The sequence below is a fragment of the Panthera onca genome, chromosome B1 (assembly GCF_046562875.1).
Source record: "Panthera onca isolate mPanOnc1 chromosome B1, mPanOnc1 haplotype 2, whole genome shotgun sequence".
Classification (NCBI taxonomy): Eukaryota; Metazoa; Chordata; class Mammalia; order Carnivora; family Felidae; genus Panthera; species Panthera onca.
The window spans coordinates 91877982-91897511 of NC_138342.1; the positions used below are offsets into that span (position 1 = coordinate 91877982).

Here is a 19530-nt window from a genome sequence, read left to right on the forward strand (position 1 = left end):
TTTATCTACAGCAGATAAATTTGGAATTGTTTTTTCTTCAGTTCTTAACAAATGAAATTTAAATGGATGCCAAAACTAGGTATAATCTCTTATAGAAAAGAAAATGAATATGAACCTATGAACCAAAGAAAGATCAATTTGTTTTATTCTGCATACTGAATGCAAAAAAACAAGCAACCCAAAGCCAACCCTTAAAACCCAATAACCCAGAGTTTTTTTTTAAAAAGGAGAATTCCTCTTATGTGTTAATTGCTTTAGGGTCATTTGAAAATATTTTGATCTTGGAATACTGACGAGATTCACTCAGAGTATGGATAACTCTTTGGAGCATTAGTTTACATTTATAAAAATTGAGTACGGGTACCTGTAAGATCTGGGACAGATCAACCTGCCCTTCATTTTCTACATAGCTGGGAGAATTAAGACAAAGGATTATGTTGGGTCCTTTCCTGCTGTGCCATTCCAAGTTATAAAATTAAATTCAGTGGGTAAATATAGCCCTCTAGTGGTTCTATTATATGCTTACACTGTTAACTTTGGTGCATCTAGCATTTCTCTGAAGTTACTGATTTAAAAGAAATATTGCAAAGAATCAAATTTTAGTAATATTACATGACAGAAAGAGTATGGGGAGGGGGGAAGTGGTAGGAATGGTTTATTCTAAAAATTTTCATGCTAGATTATAACCCATTTCTGTAACCTACTTTTTGGGTTGTTAACAAGAGTCCAAAATATTAGAATTGCCCTGTATTTCTTAAGATGAATGACTGAATCCAGATACTTTGCTGATATATTCTGTGACTTTTATTATTAGATAATTACTTGTGCATACCAAAGCATAGGGTAAATTAAGTGAGGTGGATTGTAAAATAAACTATATCAATGCTATGAAATATAAGCTATTAATAGGTTAGACTTAGGTTTATTGACCTGGAATTTATGATCTGGCTTTAGGGGAAAATATGTTACAGAATGATTTTATATATGCATATCTACCCCTTTTTGCTTAAAAGAAAAAAAAAGTGGGAGAAACCTCAAATCCTAGTATGAATATATATTAGAGAAGATGTACACCAAAAAATATGTACTTTTAGGGGAGTGAGATTTGGAAGGATGGAGGGAGACTACTTCTTTATGTCTGATTATTCAAATTGTTCTGGAAAAAGAAACTGAAATGGAAAAACTCGAATAGCTCAACAGAAAGTAGGGTCCTTAACCTGAATAGTTTTAGGTGACCAAAGCTGGTTCTTAATTTCAGGACTGATTTCCAGCAACAATCAGTTAAGTCAGCTCCCACACTGATTTTTGAGTATGTTTATTGTTTGAATGGGAGTGTGCACTTGATAATCTCCTTAGATAAGCTGCTAAGCTTAACTAAGCTGCTGCCCAAATTGTTTAAAATGCGTGGTGCTTGTTATTTCTCTGTATTTTGCTAATAAGCTTTTGCCTTGTTCTGGGAATTAAAATCCTTTCACTAGCCCAATTAAATTTGTTAAGGGAGGGCCTCTATGAAAAGGCCCTTCTCTGAGGTCTTTGAGTGGAAATGATTGGTTCTGAAAATTCTTCTTCATCGACTCTTAAAACATTTTGTAATCATTGAACGCTCATTATGAGGGCTGTCTCAACTTCCCTCCAAAATGCTAAGGAATAACTTAAACAACAATTCAGACTCTAAAAATGAAGATGGCTCAGTCTTTTCACAGACTGAACACAATATTGTTGCAGCTTACTTGATCACAGCAGGTATGGATGTTTACTCCATTAACTGTTATTTTTCTTTCAAATGGGTGAAGAAAAACAGTTTTTCAGCATAAGTCAGTAGAAAAAAGTATGGGATCAGAGATGTTTCAAATCCCTTATCTTTTCTGAGTTGGGGTGTTCATGTGGGCAATAGGGATGATACTACTTGCCCCGTTCCTGGCTTGTAGAGTGAGAGAACATGGATGGAAGGATAAATGAAGGCATTGTGAAGGGTGGTTAATGCCATAAGTTATTTTGAATCCTGATAAATAATGTGACAGTGGTGAAGTGCGGTTGAGAAAAGTTTTCTCTAAAATGAATAATTTTTTAATAATCATCCATATATTTGGTTATTACATTGTCAAATTAAGGCTTTATTGGGGAAGAGTGTGTACCATGGCAAAAAAGTATTTTTAGGTCATTTACTATTCTCATACATCCTCTGTGTCGTCTTGTCTTTGGTGGTGGAATCTAATTAAGATCCTGGAAATCTAATTAAGGTCCTGGAAAGAAAATGAAAGTTGTAAAAAAAGAGAGCAGACTGTATTGTTGTTGAAGACAAGGTGGAAATTCAGCTCATTCCCAGGATGCTGTATTGGAAAACTCTTGCACTTTGGATTTCATCCTTTAGTATCTATGCAACAGTGAGCAAATTCCCTCAGCTTTGTGTTCTTCCATTTTCTTATCTGAAAACAGGTTAAGAATAAGATACTTGTCATGATTGTTGTGAAGAGTAAACCTGAATGACTTAAACGACACATACAGTAGATGTTGGACACATATGTGTTTCTTTCTCCTCACATGCACACAGTCATTGATGTATACTGGATTAAGATAAAGGTGTTTACTGAAAAAGAAGGGTGGGGGAATGACAATAGAAGTTGTCTCATCTTTTTTAGGTATAGGTTGAATTGTATAAATTTTATACTAAGCAGTAACTTCATTTTCAACTCTATGCTCAGTAATGAGTTTTAGAAGTAACTGTACCTTGGGTTATCATTTTTTGTATTGACGTTTGAAAATGTTCAAATATATTCAAAAGTGGAGTGAAAAGTATAAACAAATCCTATGGTACTCAGTTTATTCTTTCTAATTGCCTAGTTCCCCTATAATTCACAATTACTTCAGTGTTAGAAATTATGGTTCCTCAGATAATTTTTGTAAATTTTAGTACTTTGCTAGCTTGTTCATTTGAATACCTCTGTATGATAAGTACTGACTGGACAAGTTCTAGTTTCTTTCTGATTTTTTTTTTTTTTTGTGGTTGAAACAATATGAGAAAACAATATGCTAATTAAAGAGAAAATCGTCACAATTACATAGAAATACTTGGTATACAAACCTTTGGTTTAGTTAGTTTTTTGTAGATGATCAAGAAAAGCTATCTTTTTTGACCTGTTTACAAACAATAGCATGCAAAGACAATTTCTTGTTAAGAAATTGTTCTCTCTGGTTCTTGTGCTCATAGCAGTAACAATAATAGCAATCTTACTACAACTACAAAGATGACCACCACTACCAACTACTGCTACTGTTATTTGAATTTTTGCACTATTCTAAATAATTACTCGTATAGAATAATTCATCCTTATACTAAGTCAGTGACTTAGTTTTATCTTCCCTGTTTATACAGACAAAGTGTTTAAGTAACTTGCCCAACACACAAATCTACTAAGTAGCTACACCAGGATTTGAAGTCAGACATTTTGGTTCTAGAGCCCTCACATCTAACCTCAAAACTCATTTTTTTTTTAATTTTAAAATTTTTAATTTTTAAAATTCATTTATTTATTTTGAGAGAGAGAGAGAGGAAGAGCACACGTGGGAGCTGAGGAGGGACAGAGAGAGGGAGAGAGAGAATCCCAAACAGGCTCCAGGCTGTCATTGCAGAGCCCAATGCAGGGCTTGAACCCACAAACTGTGAGATCATGACCTGAGCTGAAATCAAGTATTGGACAATTAACTGATTGAGCCACCGAGGTGCCCTCAAGGGTCAGTTTTATTAAGGAATACGATGAGTATGTGTTATTTGGTTGTGGTTTTCGGATAAACTGAAGGGAGCATATCTAACCTCTTCATGCTTCTGTTGAAAGATTTATTGTTCTTTAGGTCCCCTCATTTAATAAAACCTACTCATCTTTCCAAACCCAAACCAAAAAAGCTATGAGAATAAAGCATTTATTTCATTTGTTACTTTTACCGAGAACTTATTTAGATTTTTTGTTTTTAATTTTTTCTTTTAAAAAAAAAAAATTATTTTGAGAGAAAGTGCACATGGATGGGGGGGGCAGAGAGAGAAGGGGTGAGAGAGAATCCGAAGTAGGCTCCATGCTGTCAGTGCAGAGCCCAACACAGGGCTTGAACCCACAAACCATGAGATCACAACCTGAGCCAAAATCAAGTGTTGGATGCACAACCGACTGAGCCACCCAGGTCTCCTCGTTTTTAATTTTCAATTTAATATTTCCCTTATAAACTTTTACCAACTTGAGCACTGTCTCTTAATCCAGGTAAGGCTGGGAGGCAAGAGGGCATGGTAAATTAAAGATGTGAAATAAATACATTATGAATGAATTGTAAAGTGAAGGGCAAGAGATATTAGGCTGCAGAGGAGGCTGTGTACCAGGTAATGAAGAATCACCTAAGTCATAAGGGTGATGAGTCATTGAATAATGTGATTCCACTTGCATTTTAGAAATGTGCTATATATTAGTAGCTAAGAGTCCACATAGGAGGCCCCTGTGTGATTAAGATTAAGAAGGATCCTAAGGAGGGACAAGTGGCAATGGGGATAGAAAGAAATAGACACAATCAAGAGCCAAAAGTTAGAATTGATGGTTGGGTGTGGCAATTGAAGGAGAAGGAGAGGGGATATCAAAGATGACAAGTTTCTGTTTGGGGCTCCTGGTTAGATGGTGAAGCTATTCACCAAGATAGGAAAACACCTGGGGAGGAATAGGTTTGAGGCAGTAGGAGAAAAGTCTCTGGGTTCAGTTTGAGAGATGTCCAGTAAAAAGCTGGACATGTGGGTTTGAATTTTATGAGATCGATCTGGAAAGGATCAGCATATAGACTTGGATATGTATGAAATCACTCAAGATTATGTACTGAATGTGAAAAGAAAGGGTCTGGTACAGAAACTTGGACAATGCACATATTTAATAAGGTAGAGATAGAGAAATAAAGGTCAGATATAGATTAAGTAAGATCTACCAAAGAGATTGAAAGAAAGCCACAGAAGCCAAGGGGGAATTAATGTAGACTGAACTATTAAATGATCTATTATTATCTACTCCTTAGAAAATATCCGCAGTTTGAGAAATAGAGCAGAGAGCTTGAGATAGCTGCTGAGCAAATAAAGGGCCAACTTGTTTACCGCATATCCCCCATTATATCTAAGACCTCCCCAGAAGTACAGTTAACTCTATTCTGGCTGTGTACTTGGTAGGCAACAACTTACTGTACTATGTTTTATCTGAACTCTTAAAACATCAAATTTATAATTAGCTTAGAAAGATTCTTCGATTCATTACTTTTTGGAGTATTTCTTGTATGCATGCTATAATACTTGATGCAAAAAATAGAGCCAAAGAGCGGGCCCTTGGCTGGCTCATTGGGCACAGCATGTTGCCTTTGATCTCAGGGTTGTGAGTTCCACCTCCACGTTGGGTGTAGAGATAACTTAAAAATAAAATCTTAAGGGGGTGCATTGGGTGGTTCAGTTGGTTAAGCGTCCAACTTCGGCTCAGGTCATGATCTTGCAGTTCGTGGGTTCAAGCCCCACGGTGGGCTCTGTGCTGACAGCTCAGAGCCCGGAACCTGCTTCAAATTCTGTCTCCTCCTCCTTCTGCCCTTCCGCCGCTCGCACTCTGTCTCTCTCAAAAATAAGTAAACAAACAAAAAAAATTTTTTTTAAATCTTAAAAAAAAAAAATAGAGCCAAAGAATCATCAAATTTGCTATCACTATGCCTTACTTATGCTTTGCAGGAATAATAGAAATGAAAGAATATGAGTTTTAGTTGTGGTCTGTTTATTAAATAAATCTATATGCCACATACTCATAGAACACAGGAGTCGTTAGGAGCCTGAAATCTAGATGGGAAGACTAAGAATATATAAACGTTAAAGAATATATCATCACATAAGATTAATAATATATAATCTAAGCAAGCACTTTGGGAATTTAGAGAAGAGAGTATACTGTGGGTAGGGGAAGGCCCTAGGGTAGAACTGGGCTTGAATAGAACTTTGAAGGATAGGTAGCATTTGATTGAATAGGTACAGGAAAAAAGTACGTTGTTCCAAGTGGAAGAAATTGGAGTCAAAATTTACAACAAGCCTTGTGTATTTGATAAATAACTAGAATGGAGGGCTTGTTTTGACAAGTGAGGAAATTTGCTTAAAGAAAGTGAAAACCAATTAAGGCAAAAACTGGAATATCAGGTTGGGACATGTGGGCTTTTATCCTACAGCCAGTGGAGAGTATTGAAAGTTCTGAGAAGAAACATTAATTCTATGTTGTAGCAAGCTTATTCTGCCCCAGCAAGGAAGGGAAAGAATGGGAATCTGGAAGCTTAGCGTGACAGGATGCTAAAAGGAAGTTTTGGATGAGGGTGCCAAGAAGTTCTTCCCCAGCTGATACTTTTGTGTGTTGGTGCTTGAAAACCTTCCCTCATTAGAACTGCTGGGGACTGCACACCAGTTGTACTCTTCATAATGGTGAATACAACTCTGTATTGTTGCTTACCCCTCTTTTAGCCCCCAGGAATCTGGTAATGGCTCTAGCCTCTCTCAGCCAAAATCTACTTCCCCATCCCCACTGTTAGGACCTGGTATGACCCACATCTGGGATATTTACACATACTTTGCAGCATGTAGGTTGTTAATTGGGCTAACATACGTGTCTGGTCCAGTCAACAATATTGCTTATTGTATATTAATACACGGCCATTCTGATTATGAAGTTCAGTCATCTATCTACCTGAGTCCAGCCTGTTCCAGGGCATTGACAACAATGAGTTTTGGGACCTGCAAGGCTAAGAATCAGATCCTAGTTTGTGGAAATTTGACTAGCGTGTATCACCTGTGAAGCTTCTCAATGTACTTAAAAGCCAGCTTGACTTCCTTTTTGGATAGGCAAACCTTACAGTGTGCATTCTACAGATGTGTGTGAGTGACTGTGTGTGTTGGATGCTTTGATTTGAACATGATGAATTTCAAGAAATATTGGAACAGTCATCTGATCTTATACATGATAGATCCCTAATAAATGTTTAATGACAATGAGTTGAAGGAAAAGGGATATGGAACTGGAGCATGGGTCAGGGCTGGAACGAGACAGAAGAGCTGTTAGGACAGAATCATAGTTGAGGCTCGAGAAAGGAAAATTGAGAGAGGGAAAGCTTCAGGCCTCAGGAAGGAGGAGGAGGAAGTTAGACTGCCAAAAGAGATGGTATGGTCATACATATATCTTAAAAATCAGCAGGGGTGGTATTATGAAAGATAAAGGAGCAATTTCAAGGGGAGAGTGATTAACCAGCCTTCAGTGCTATTTATGCAATTGGCAAATTCTTTGTTATTTTATTATTTCTATTGCACAAAAAGGCTGTGAAGATATTACAGTTTTAAGAACAGTTGAAGCTCCTCGAATGAGTTAAAATGGATTTGCTATTTGAAGGGGCTTAAATATTTAATTGTGATACTACTTTTAAACACTCAAATTAAAAAAAGTGATTTTTTTTTTATGTGTTCTCAGGTATGATAAGTATTCTCAGCAACATAATAGTTCTGGGCATCTTCATTAAGTACAAGGAACTTCGGACTCCCACAAATGCAATTATCATTAACCTGGCTGTTACTGACATAGGGGTCAGTAGCATTGGATATCCCATGTCTGCAGCTTCAGATCTGTATGGAAGTTGGAAATTTGGATATGCAGGATGTCAGGTATTGGAGATCCTTTGGGATGAAAGGAAAATAAAATAGATTAAAGAGATGTAAATTTAAATGTCTAAAAAAATTCCCACAGGTTTCAATCAAATGAGATCACATGGGATAATAGATAAAGCGCTCTTACTGAAAAGAACTTCAGGAGTGACTGGGAAATATATTCTTTAATAAGAGAAATGACCTTGGTAGCAATTATTATGTTTTTGAAATTTCCCCAACCCAAAGGAAAAAACAAAAAAATTAGCATTCAGCTAGAGAAGAAAAGTAAAAATTCGCATATTCAAAAAGAAATATCCTATTTTCATTTGAAACAATATTTAATGACAATATTTAATATTTAATGACAATATCATAATATCTAAGTAATACAGTTAAGCTATCAGGTTTTTTCCCCTATGGAAAGTCCTCCAATGGAGTTGCTATTAATTATATCTACTATTAATTTTACTGGCAAGAAAATATATAAATATTAATTTGCATATCCTAGTAGGCAGACATGACTTTTGGCCTGATTTTTAAAATCAGTTTACTATTTTAAAAAGTTTACTATTTTAAAAATTATAAAATAGAGAATACAATGTAATAGAGAATAATGAATACTCATGTGTGTACCACCTAGTTTTGTCAGATCTTAAGGTTTTGCAATATGTGCTTCAGGTTGTTTTGCTTTTTAAAGATATAAAACTTGAAAAATACTGTTGAAGGCCATTGCGCACCATATCCAATCATATTTCCTTCTTTCCCATGAATGTTTTTCTATCTTAGTACATATTTAGGGTGTACATAAACTAAACTGCATGGATATTTTAAATTCTGTATAAATGATGTATTGTTTGTGTTATACAATCTTCATGTTTTTGAGGTTTATACATGTTGTTGGATGTACTCAATTTAACTGCTACATGATATTCCATTTTATGAACATACCGGAATGTACTTATTTTTCTGTTATTGAGTATTTATCCCCCATGTTCTTCTTTCACCAACAAGGTTTCAATGAACATTCTTATTCATGTCTCCTACAATATGTGAGAATTTCTTTAAATATATTTCTCAGGAGAGGGTTGTAGAGAATATTCATCTTCAACTTCACTAGATGTGCCCAAATTGCTCTCCAAAATGGGTATGACAATTAGGAGAACTTCTATGATTCCACATTCTCCCTAATGCTTGGGACTGTCAGACTTCTAATTTTTTTTTCATCATTTTTATGTGTCTGAATGGTATCTTACAATTTGCACTTCTTTGAATACATATTGTGGTTTACACCTTATGTCATAAATATTCAGATTCCCTCTTGTGTGAATCACTCATTTTTCTGTTTGTCTTTTCCCCTTGTTGAATTGTCTACCTTGTAAACACTAGTATTTTGTTGGTTATATGCATTGTACCTCATTTATAGTTTGTTTTTTACTCTGTTAATAGAATATGTTGTATAGAAGTATTACTTTAAGTCTTAACATTTTATTTTAATTAGTGAAGTCCTAAAGCACTTTCCATAAATGCCTTTAATAAGCCAGTTACAATATGACGATGGAAAATGTATTTTAAAATTATTAAAATAAAAAACATTCAATGTATCTAAAATATATTCTAACACTGGAATAAAAATGTAAATATCTCTTGGGAGGGCATGTAGAATAGTGGGTTCTTTCCGATTTTGATTTTTAGATTTATGCTGGGTTGAATATCTTTTTTGGAATGGCAAGTATTGGATTACTCACTGTTGTGGCTATGGATCGATACCTGACCATCTGCAGTCCTAACTCAGGTATAGCACTTCTCTCAACTTTCTCAATGGAAGGTACTTCCTGCCTAAGTACCACTTAACACACATTTACTTTAAAATATAAATGTAAAAAAAAAAACCCATATATATATATATATATATATATATATATATACACACACACACACATATATATGTATATATATACATATACATGTTATATATGTGTGTGTTTGTGTATGTATACATATACACACATGCATATATATGTGTGTGTGTGTGTAATGAATTGTAATCATGGTCAGTCTTATTTGTCTGAGAATCCTTGTTCAAAAGTTTCAATGATTTCCTATTATAATTACAATAAAATCCAAATTTCATAGCACAGCCTCCAAGGGCCTGTGTGGTCTGGCCCCTGGCTATCTTTCCAGCTTTGGCTAGGGCCAAAGGTTTTGGCTTAAATGCCATTTTCTTTTCTGAATATAAATTCACATAGATAGGCCTCTGAATGAATTAAAGTGCTTTGCAAAGAATCTACTTGACAACAAATTTGAATAGTTAGTAAAAAACAAAGTGGAGGTATGAATTCATCACTGGCAAATGATGCTAATATTTCATCTGTTTGTTAATAGGAAGAAGAATGACCACCAACACTTACATCAGTATGATTCTGGGGGCCTGGCTCAATGGTCTCTTTTGGGCTTTGATGCCTATCATAGGGTGGGCTAGTTATGCCCCAGATCCTACTGGGGCTACTTGTACCATAAACTGGAGGAAAAATGATGTGTAAGAGACACATTTACACTTTATAATCAAATACTTCTAATGTAGACATTTTCTCACCATTTCAAATTTAAGGTCAGGTCAAATGTTTTCCAATCAGAGTGTGGCAAAGTGCTTCCTTGGTGGTGACATGTGAATCCAGCATTGAATTACTCTTGTTTGCAAGTAAAGGCCATCCAGCTCCCTTGTTCCCCTTACCCTTTTACATCCTCTCCCGTGGCACCAAAGTGGGCACAGAAGCACCCTTTTGGTATTTGTAACTCAGAGATAGAATCCAAAAGGGAAAAGGGAGTGTTAATATCGCTAGACAGCATGCAGCTCTGTGGGAAGCCCAGGCTGAGTCCCTACTATCTTTTCAAGATGGTCTGGTGATAAAGCTGAAATTACACAGCAAAAGCAGTCACTGTAAGGATTCGCTTGTTTGTTAGTTTTGCTTCTCTGTATTTACCAGGAAAAAGAGGGTAACTTCGTTTATTAAAGAAAACGGAAGACTACTCAGAAAAACAAGTAGAAAATTTCTTAATCTAAATTTAAGATTTTTCTGTAAAGGGGCAATAGTAAATATTTTTATGCTTTACAGACAAGACTGTCTCTGTTATAATTGTTCAAGCCTGCCTGTGAAAGCAGCCATAGATAGTATATAAATGAATGTAGTTCCAATAAAATTTAATTTACAAAGACGGATGACAAGGCTGGGCGTGGCCTGTAGGCTACACTTTGCCAACTCCTAGTCTAAAGGAATTAGTTAAATATCCTTCCTAAGCTATTTAATAATACAGTGACTGTTTAACAGTGCTAGTATTATTTTTAATATTGTCCTATTTCCTTTGCCCTATTTAGCACTTTAAACAAGTAGTGATTTAATGATTCCCTTTTCTTGTTTTCAGATCTTTTGTTTCTTTCACGATGACAGTTATTGCGATAAATTTTATTATACCCTTGACAGTGATGTTTTACTGTTATTACCATGTCACTCAAACCATTAAATGCCATGATACTAGTAACTGCACTGGATACCTCAACAGAGATTGGTCAAATCAGGTAGATGTGACAAAGGTAAGATTAAAATCCTTAAAATGTTTTCGCAATGGAGCTTTTACACAGATGTGGTCTATATTATAATCACTTCTCCCCAACACCTGATTCTTATTCCCTGGCTCTTTTTCTTGTTTGCCTTCATATTTCTTTCTTTCTTTTAATTGTTTATTCATTTTTTGAGAGAGACAGAGACAGAGAGAGGCAGAGCGCGAGTGGGGGAGGGGCAGAGAGAGGGACACAGAGAATCCAAAGCAGGCTCCAGGCTCTGAGCTGTCAGCACAGAGCCCCACGTGGGGTTTCGAACCCATGAACCATTAGATCATGACCTGAGCTGAAGTCAGATGCTTAACCGACTGAGCCCCCAGGCGCCCCTGCCTCCATATTTCTAAATGATGTGTTTATCTGCTGTTTTGGATATTTTTATTTGCTATTACTCTTGATTTCCCACTATGGACAATGAGAATTTCTCTCTCTTATATCATCTTTCCCACTCCTCTACCCCAACCTTTTTTCCTCATCTTGTCAGTATAATGTTAATATTCGGTTACATTATTTTACATTATCGTAACTACCTAAATTTTGTTTATTGCAGACCTCTGTAAGGTTCTGTGATTTGTATTTTTTTAAACAAATTGTTTTTCTTTTGGGGTAAATAATTCATTCCTTTCTTTCTTCCTCCCTCCTCCTCTCTGTCTCCTCTTCTGCTCCCCATCTGTCCTACCCTCCCCACCACCATAGTTATGGTTACTGTTCTGTGTACCTATTGCCAGTTCATCTCTTAACTCCCTACCAGAAGTGCCAATCTCCTCTCAATATTTTCTTTTTTTTTTCTTTAAAAAAAAAAAATTTTTTTTTAATGTTTATTTATTTTTGAGACAGAGAGAGACAGAGCATGAACAGGGTAGGGGCAGAGAGAGAGGGAGACACAGAATCTGAAACAGGCTCCAGGCTCTGAGCTGTCAGCACAGAGCCCGACGCGGGGCTTGAACTCACGGACTGTGAGATCGTGACCTGAGCCGAAGTCGGCCGCTTAACCAACTGAGCCACCCAGGCGCCCCTCCTCTCAATATTTTCAAATGCATCAGAGACTAATTGACTTTATCCTTTTTTTTTTTTTTTTTGGAACAGTCCCTCCTGGCACTTCCAAGTGTTCTGCTCTATACTGGCCCTTCTCTAAGACCACTGCCAGCATCCTCAGATCTCTTTATCACCAACTGGGAATGTCTTTGGCCTCTTTCCTGGGTTGAATCACCTGTATTCTGGCTTGCGTATCTTCCTTTTTCTTGGTTACTCTCTCATTTGGTGGAACACATTCTCAAGTAGATTTCTGAGATTATAGGGAGGTATATTTTTTAAAGATTTTGTTGCCTGAAAAATGTCTTAATTCTATGATTATATTTGACTGTTTGCCTTGTATGGAATTTTAAGTAGAAAACGATTTCCAAAGAGTTTTGAAAGCATTGCCTTATAGCTTCCCAGCTTCCGGTGTTGCTATTACGAAGGCTGACAGCATGCTTGTGACAGTCCCTTTGTAGTGATCTATGCATTCTCTCTGGAAGCTTGAAGGATCATTTCTGTGTCTCCAATTTTCTAGAATTTCATGCAGATGTGCCTTGATGGGGCTCTTTATTCACCATGTGCTGGGTACTTGGTGAGTTCTTTCAATATGAAGACTCAGGTCCTCCCCTTCTGGGAGACTTCTTGTATTATTTCTCTGGCGATTTCCTCTCTCTGTTTTGTTTTTCCTGTTCTCTTTTTCTGGAAGTCCTTTTTTTTTTAATATTAAATTTCCTGGATTTACCTTCTAATTTTCTTAAATTTTCTCTCCTATGTTGTCTCTGTCTTGAGCTTTGTTTCCGTTTGTTTCTTTCTGAGAGATTTCCTCAACCAGGTCTATGTCTGGGGTTGGGTGAGAAAAATGAGGCTCAAGACTTGGGTGCAAAATTTAATTTTTTTTTTAAACGTTTATTTATTTTTTTGAGACAGAGAGAGACAGAGCATGAGCAGGGGAGGGGCAGAGAGAGAGGGAGACACAGAATCTGAAACAGGCTCCAGGCTCTGAGCTGTCAGCACAGAGCCCAACACGGGGCTCGAACTCATGGACCGTGAGATCATGACCTGAGCTGAAGTCAGATGCTTAACCGACCAAGCCACCCAGGCGCCCCGGGTGCAAAATTTAATCAGGCACCACAAAACTCAGTAATCCCCACCCCCCCCAACACACAAAGTAGTTAATGTATTTTTATTATTTTTTTTAATGCTTATTTATTTTTGAGACAGAGACACACAGTGAGTGTGGGGGAGGTGTACAGAGGGAGACACGGAATCCCAAGCAAGCTCCAGGCTCCAAGCTGTCAGCACAGAGCCTGACACGGGGCTCAAACTCACCAACCGTGAGATCGTGACCTGAGCCGAAGTCTGATGCTTAACTGATTGAGCCACCCAGGTGCTCCAGTTAATGTAGCATTTTTTAAAAAAATCAAAATTAATGTCAGAAACTCACTGAACAAAATATAAAATTTTAAATAAAGATAGGATCTCACCCTGAGCTTGCATGACTCACCTCAGTACCCTGATCCTGGCTAATCACATTGTTCAACTTTTCTATTGCATTTTAAAAATTCTCCTCTTTCTTTTATAGATAGGGCATAGGAGAAAGCCCATTTTTATAGATAAAAAGAATTAGTTTACACCCTCTACTCCTTTTCAATAGCCCCCTCTTCTTGTTTTATGGATATGTATCTTCTCTCATTTCTGTTCATCACATATTTGTTTCCCCTGAATTTCTGCATCATTTTTTGGTATCTTTTTTAAAAAAAGAATTATCATTGAAGTATAGTTGGCATACAATGTTATATTAGTTTCAGGTGTACAACATAGTGATTCAATGATTCTCTACATGATACAATGTTCACCACAATAATTGTAGTTACTATCTGTCACCATTAAATGTCATTGTAATATTATTGACTATGTTCCCTATGCTGTACTTTCACCTCTATGACTTATTTATTTTATAACTGGAAGTTTGTACCTCTTAATTCTCCTCACCTATTTTACTCATCCCCTATGTTTCTCCCCTCTGGCAACCACGCTTTCCATATTGATGAGTCTATTTCTGTCTGTCTGTTTGTTCATTTGGTTTTGTTTCTTAGATTCCACATATAGGTGGAATCATATGGTATTTGTCTTTCTCTGTCTGACTTATTTCACTTAGCATAATATAATACCCTCTGGGTCCATCCATGTTGCAAATGGCAAAGTTTCATTCTTTCTATGGGTAAGTGATATTCCATTGTGGTGTGTGTGTGTGTGTGTGTGTGTTTAGGTACATATATATGTATATAATTTATATATATACATTAGATAGATACACACACACACACACCATTTTTGTCTCTGCCTGTCAGTTTGTTTCCTCAATATCTGGTGGTCAGCGACTGTCTCCTACATATTTAAAAGTGATACACTAAAAAGCTGATTGTGAGCTCTGGACTGCTCCTCACTGGGATGTTTCCTTGGGGGGAATTTCTGACACTGTGTATCTCCAGGTATTTTCTCCTGGGCTGGTCAGTTCCCAAGGAGATTCTTTCATGTTCCTTAGTGGGAAGCACAAGTCTGTTTCCCAGATTCTCATGGCTCAGAGCAGGGAGGGGACAGACAGCATGCAGCACCCCTTTCTTACAGTGCTCCAGCTCTCTGCTAAGCCCAAGATCCTATAGTTTCCTACCTCTTAGACTGAAGCTCTGGGATTCTTCTGGGGAGGGGATGGGGCAGTTGCATGGTGGAATGGTAAGGGGATTCAGAAGTTTGTCTGTTTTTGCAGATTTCAATGAGTTCTGCTATTTTAAGTTCCATGTGCTGCCCTACATTCAGAGCTAGCTGTTACCTCCAATTCCAGGGACTTTCTGAAGTTCTGCGTAATGGATTAGTCTCTATTTCATGTTCCCTCACTGATGGTACTTTTAAAAGTTTTTTAAATTTATTTTTAAATTATTCTTGTGTCTGATAAATAATTTGATGCTTGCCCAATGATTATTCAGTTTTAATTTTTACAAGGCTATTGTCTACTCTGTGATTCTCAGACCTTAAGGGTTTAGATCTTTTTAAACCTCTTTCTATCATTTTAGTGGACAATTAATAAGGAACAATGTAAAAATTATAATTTTTTATATAAAGGAGATGCTAGGGAGCTGCGTTACAAAACTATCTGCACTGTACATCTATGTGGAGCTTCTGTATTACAATATAATGAACTCAATATACGACTTTGGTCTTTTCAAGATTGAACTTAGAAAGTGAGAAAGTTAGTTTTTAGATTAGCAAATAATGAGAGTGAGAGGAAAAAGCACAATGCCAGCAGTCCATAGCACAATTACTAGAAATGGGTTAAGAGTGGGTTTTCATGTGCCTTTCATCAAAGCCAGCTTTTGTATTCTTCCTTTCCCAGATAAAGAAGACATCCTTTACATCTGTATAACATTCTACTCATTTAATAAGTTCTTGTTATCATAGAGGACTTCAGGCACATAAGCAAAGTACAATGAGGTTTGGAAAAATTCAGTTTTTGGGGTGCCTGGGTGGCTCAGCCAGTTTAGCATCTGACTTCAGCTCAGGTCACGATCTGCCAGTTCGTGAGTTCGAGCCCCACATCAGGTTCTGTGCTGATGGCTTGGAGCCTGGAGCCTGTTTCAGATTCTTTGTCTTCTTTCTCCCTCTCTCTCTGCCCCTTTCCTGTTCTCTCTCTCTCTCAAAAATAAACATTAAAAAATTTTAAAAATTTCAATATTTTAGATATTGGGTTTGCCAAATATTGATTTATTTTACAGATGTCTGTGATAATGATATTTATGTTTCTGGTGGCGTGGTCCCCTTATTCCATCGTGTGCTTATGGGCTTCTTTTGGTGACCCAAAGAAGATCCCTCCCTCAATGGCCATCATAGCTCCACTATTTGCAAAATCTTCTACATTCTACAATCCCTGTATTTATGTGGTTGCTAATAAAAAGTAAGTAATGTCTAAAATGCTTTAAAAAAAACAGATATAGAAAGAATGTTAAAAAAAAATTTAGGGGGGTTGGAGAGTGACAGAAATTCACTTCAAACTAGTGTAAAAATTATTTGGCTCATGCAACTGGAGAAGCATCTAGGCCCTTAAATGCCTAGAGCTCCAGTTCTATGAGAGCCTCTTCCCACATGGAGGTGAGATAATCACAGCAACACAAGACCCAAGTTCTACCATCTAAGCTTTTCCAAATTTGAGTTTCGTCTCAGACAGCTCCCTGGCCGAAAAGCTGCTCGAAAGTTGTTAGTGGGCTCAGCTTAGTTCTCGTGGTTACCCCACCCAAAATACATGGAATTGATTTTCCAAAGAAAAGAGTGGTTCTATTACCAGAAAAGGGACAAGGTGAAGAAGACAACGTTGAACTCCATAAGTGGGTAGCATAGTTGTATATTAGAACAGAAGACATTCAGATGCAAGAGAAAAACCCAGTGCTAAAATAAAAGGACTTCAGGGGTGGGTAGTCATTCAGGATAATAAAAAATCCCCCACTTTCCCCTCTCCCCCCTTGTTGGGACTCAGCAATATTTCCTCTGTGAAGCTTAGATTATTTTATTTCCTGTTACTGCAGAAAGGTGGAATAACTAATTTATTGTCCTTAAATATTTGATAAGAAAAATCTCAGTAGAGGTCAGGTAATTTGATCCTGGAATGCCAGCGATGCTTCTATTAAACTTACGTTATTTAGGCACATGTTTGGTAGAGCAGCTTTAGCTACAGGAATACAGGGAAACAAAAACTTTTAAGAGCAAACAGACCACCTAAGAATAACGAACACATTTTTATTTATTTTGAGAGAAAGGGTGCACATGCATGCCTAAGTTAGCAGGGGAAAGTCAGAGAAAGAATCTCAAGTAGGCTTCTCGCTGTCAGCGTTGAGCCTGATGCAGGGCTTTATTTCACGAACTGTGAGATCACGACTTGAGCTGAAATCAAGAGTCAGAGGTTTAACGGACTGAGCCACCGAGGCACCCCAAGAACACATTTTAAATTCAGAGCCTATTGGTAGTTCTTTTGGAAAGATTAGTCATTTTCAAGCTCCCCTTAATTTCAACTGGCCTTTGTTCAGAAGAACAAATGCATGAAACACACATCCTTGGTTCAAGTAAACTGTAATTGACATTAGAAGTGTCATCTTAAACAGGCATAATTATTGATTTGTATTAAATGCCTTCAATATTTATAATCAGTGGTGTAAAACTGGTCTCTAACTGTACCATATACCTTATACATTTATGAATGCTTTTTTTTTTATTAAAAAAAAATTTTTTTTAACGTTTTATTTATTTTTGAGACAGAGAGAGACAGAGCATGAACAGGGGAGGGTCAGCGAGAGGGAGACACAGAATCTGAAACAGGCTCCAGGCTCTGAGCGGTCAGCACAGAGCCCGACGCGGGGCTCGAACTCACGGACCGCGAGATCATGACCTGAGCCGAAGTCGGCCGCTTAACTGACTGAGCCACCCAGGCGCCCCTATGAATGCTTTTAAAGTTGGAGGCAGAAATTTATTTGGAGATGACAATTGGCAGTAGAGGCATCTTAGCCATATTTGAAAACGCTTTAATAGTTCCAAATCATTATAGGATAATGCCAGATTTCCCCTTTTTTACTGTAGATTTCGGAAGGCGATGTTTGCCATGTTCAAATGTCAGAATCACCAACCTATGCCCGTGACAAGTATTTTACCAATGGATGTATCTCAAAACCCACTGACTTCTGGAAGAAAGTGAAATAAGAGAAAAAGCATACAGTATCAAAATTTTTTTATTTACTTTTTTCTCCAATGGTTTAGTTTTATTTTAAATATGATCATGTTTAGATCAGATACATAGATTATTGTCCTATTAGACCCTAAATGCCTCAAGTGTTTCTCCTATTTCTTCTATTTGTGGGATGGCTACTGTAGTGAATGTTTCTTTATGCCCTTTATGTAAACTTATGTCCATCTCCTTTGATGAAGCTAGGCAGATGAGATTAAGGCCCATTCTATTTCTCCCAATCATGGCATTCATTACACTGTATCAATGACCAAGTAACTTGCCTGGGTCCTCCATTAGACTCGAAGTAGCCATTATTTTAATATTGAAATAAATTAATAATAATAAATAGTCTTCAGTAAGTAAATTACAGAAATGAGTTGTTGGATGTTCCTAGATGGAACTAGATGGAAAACATTTTTAGCATTTCACTCTTAAAATTTTAATGCAAATATTAACATACTATTTAACAAAAATAATCAAATGAATATTAAACACTTGCTTCTAAATCACATTAGTTGATGCACATATTTACTTTATATAGCAATATAATTTCTGTATATTATTATGTATTCTGCATTTTCAATTAACATTTTTCTGTATATATATTTCCATATATTTGCCACTAGACTTAATTTAATCAGAGTGGGTTTTTTGTGTTTTGTTCTTTTGTTCCTATTTTGTCTGAAATTTACTTCATAGTGGCAAGAACACAGCATGCAATCTACCCTTTCAAACAGTTTTTAAGTGTACAGTATAGTATTGGTAACTGTGACTACAGTATTGCACAGCAGATCTGTAGAACTTATTGTCTTGCTTAACTGAAATGGCTATTGATAGCTGTATGCTTGCTCTTTGATGTATTCTTAGCACATAACTGCATGTTGCTTGGTACATAGTAGGCACTCAATAAAAAAACTGTTGAATGTGGAATGCATTTGTAGACTCATGTATTTGTTGTTTGAAATAACCATTAAGCATAGTATGATAGTGTAATACTGTTTAAATAATGGACATTTAAAATCTGCAGTATTTTATTTTAATTGAGCACAATTTGCTGACTTTATTGTTTCTATATGCATTCTATCAGTTTTAAATAAAACTTCCCATGATATTCTTACTTTTATAGAATTTCCTTTTGAAAAAGGTTTTTTTTTTGGTTTAAAGATGATTGATAGAACTACCCAATACAATAACAGCAAGATTAAATTATATATGTGTGTGTGTGTGTGTGTGTGTGTGTGTGTGTGTGATCAGGCAAGGCCAATCAATACACACACACATACACACACACACACGCCACTAAATCCATGACTATCAACTGTCGATGAGGATTTTCCATCTTCTGTGATTGGAGGTAGTTTTTAATTATTGAATTACATTTTTGTTTTCTGATAGAGCCTAATTTTGCTAAAAGAAATGGATCTTCAGATCTGGCTTGATGCCCGTAACTTGGGAAACTAATGTAGA

General features: G+C 36.6%; 1 protein-coding gene and 1 long non-coding RNA gene across 5 annotated transcripts in view; one reads left to right on the forward strand and one right to left on the reverse strand.

Moving 5' to 3' along the window:
• The first annotated feature begins 763 nt into the window (after positions 1–763).
• RRH (retinal pigment epithelium-derived rhodopsin homolog) lies at positions 764–18993 on the forward strand. Of its 2 annotated transcripts, XM_060654438.3 has the most exons (7): positions 764–1743; positions 7497–7687; positions 9362–9461; positions 10052–10205; positions 11090–11258; positions 16070–16248; positions 17919–18993. In XM_060654438.3, the coding sequence occupies exons 1-7, from the start codon at positions 1638–1640 to the stop codon at positions 18031–18033; spliced, it is 1014 nt and encodes a 337-aa protein (XP_060510421.1). In that variant the 5' UTR covers positions 764–1637; the 3' UTR covers positions 18034–18993. The 2 variants fall into 2 exon arrangements, with proteins under 2 accessions (XP_060510421.1, XP_060510422.1); XM_060654439.3 differs by lacking the exon at positions 16070–16248 and having other exon boundaries at positions 766–1743.
• Positions 1738–19530, reverse strand: part of LOC132692203 (uncharacterized) — a 60659-nt gene continuing 42866 nt past the window's right edge. For all 3 annotated transcript variants that reach the window (XR_009616230.3, XR_009616229.3, XR_009616228.3), the window contains 2 exons: positions 7589–7699; positions 1738–2426 (listed from right to left, as the gene is read on the reverse strand). This is a non-coding gene — a long non-coding RNA (uncharacterized LOC132692203). The remainder of the gene's footprint in view (positions 2427–7588; positions 7700–19530) is intronic.

Coding starts and splice junctions, on each gene's coding strand:
- RRH (XM_060654438.3), top strand. CDS start 1,638: ATGCTAAGGAATAACTTAAACAACAATTCAGACTCTAAAAATGAAGAT. Junction 7,688..9,361: donor TTGGATATGCAGGATGTCAG/GTATTGGAGATC, acceptor TTTGATTTTTAG/ATTTATGCTGGGTTGAATAT. Junction 11,259..16,069: donor ATCAGGTAGATGTGACAAAG/GTAAGATTAAAA, acceptor TTTATTTTACAG/ATGTCTGTGATAATGATATT.